Source organism: Silene latifolia, chromosome X (genome assembly GCF_048544455.1).
Source record: "Silene latifolia isolate original U9 population chromosome X, ASM4854445v1, whole genome shotgun sequence".
Lineage (NCBI taxonomy): Eukaryota > Viridiplantae > Streptophyta > Magnoliopsida > Caryophyllales > Caryophyllaceae > Silene > Silene latifolia.
The window spans coordinates 308,415,509-308,416,838 of record NC_133537.1 but is presented as its reverse complement, the minus strand read 5'-3'; the positions used below and the strand labels follow the sequence as shown (position 1 = coordinate 308,416,838).

At 42.0% G+C, this 1,330-nt stretch overlaps 1 protein-coding gene across 1 annotated transcript; it reads right to left on the bottom strand.

Moving 5' to 3' along the window:
- Positions 1-287: 287 nt before the first annotated feature.
- Positions 288-602, bottom strand: LOC141620487 (uncharacterized). Its single transcript, XM_074437344.1, has one exon. It carries the CDS (start codon positions 600-602, stop codon positions 288-290), a length of 315 nt encoding a protein of 104 aa, XP_074293445.1.
- Positions 603-1,330: the final 728 nt, after the last annotated feature.

The following is a 1,330-nucleotide window of genomic DNA, read 5'->3' as shown; positions in this document are numbered from 1 at the left end:
CTTACAGTATCACACGTTATACTAAACAATATCACAGCTGAAAAAAAAATTCAAAAAAAAAAATTCAAAAAAAAAAATCGTGATATTTTTTTTTTGGTAGAATGTAAGGATATATTAAAACATCACCGAGCAATCATTACATCGACTCATACAATTTGGAATATGACCGCTAATCATGTAAGCTAAGTCATAAACAACAAACACCTAACACTAGTGTAGCCAAGGGAAGGACAAGCTGCCCTGCCACCTATCTCTACATCTAGTCCTGATCACGTTTTGAATGATACTTACAACATACTGTTAACCCTGCACTGATTTCTAACCCACCAAACATTATAAAGAGCAACTACCAGAATGGCAGCAATTGCATCACCTTCTGCCTGAGACTGAAATGCCTGCCTGCTCCACCAGTCCTCAAAATTTGATGTAGGCAGCTGAGTCCTACACCAGTCAGAGAGCAACTGAATACATCTTCTGCTATATGGACAGTGGAAAAAGAGATGATCATGTGTCTCTGTATCCGTCCCACATAAGTCACACCCATCCTCAGTACTACCAATCAATCTGCAAAGTCTATCCTTAGTGAGTAATCTCTTCCTCATAATCAACCACCCAATGAAGCAGTGTTTAGGGAGGTTAACAGAGTTCCAGATCCAAGAATGTCATGACACAGCTGGTAGCATCCCTCTGAGCCACTTATAACCACTAGCCACAGAGTAAATGCCATCCTCATCAAGCCACCATGTACCAGCATATCCAGAGATCATTTGATTTTTGCATCTGCAAATACTACGCCTGGACCAGCTAGCCCCAGCAGGAGGTTCATAAACATTCCAATCAGTTTGTTTGATATAGATACTATGGACCCACTTAACCCACAAGTGGTCCTTCTTCTGCATAATCCACCATATACTTCCCCATAGCTGCACGATTCCAGAGAGTAATGTCAGTAATCCCCAAACCTCCCTGCTCCTTAGGAAAACAAACACTCTCCCATGAAACCAGAGCTGGTGCATTTGCATGAATATCCCCTTGCCACAGAAAGTTTCTACAGATGCACTCAATTTTCTTCATAATAGTAGAGGGGAGGATGAAAATTCTGGCCCAGTAAGAATGAAGAGTACTTAGGACTGATTTAATAAGCACTAGTCTACCAGATTTGAGTACCAGAAGCACTGCCTTCATCCACTATTCCCTGCACAGTCCCCTGAACTGGTTGATTCAGGGCAATCTCAGTCAACTCAGCAGGACTCTCAATAATCTTCTCTTTGCCCTTCTCAGCAAGGTCCACAGGTTTGTCAGGAGCCACAACAGAGGACTCTACTGTAAT

Excerpts from the sequence above, each read along its gene's own strand:
- LOC141620487 (XM_074437344.1), bottom strand. The coding sequence starts at position 602 with ATGAGGAAGAGATTACTCACTAAGGATAGACTTTGCAGATTGATTGGT.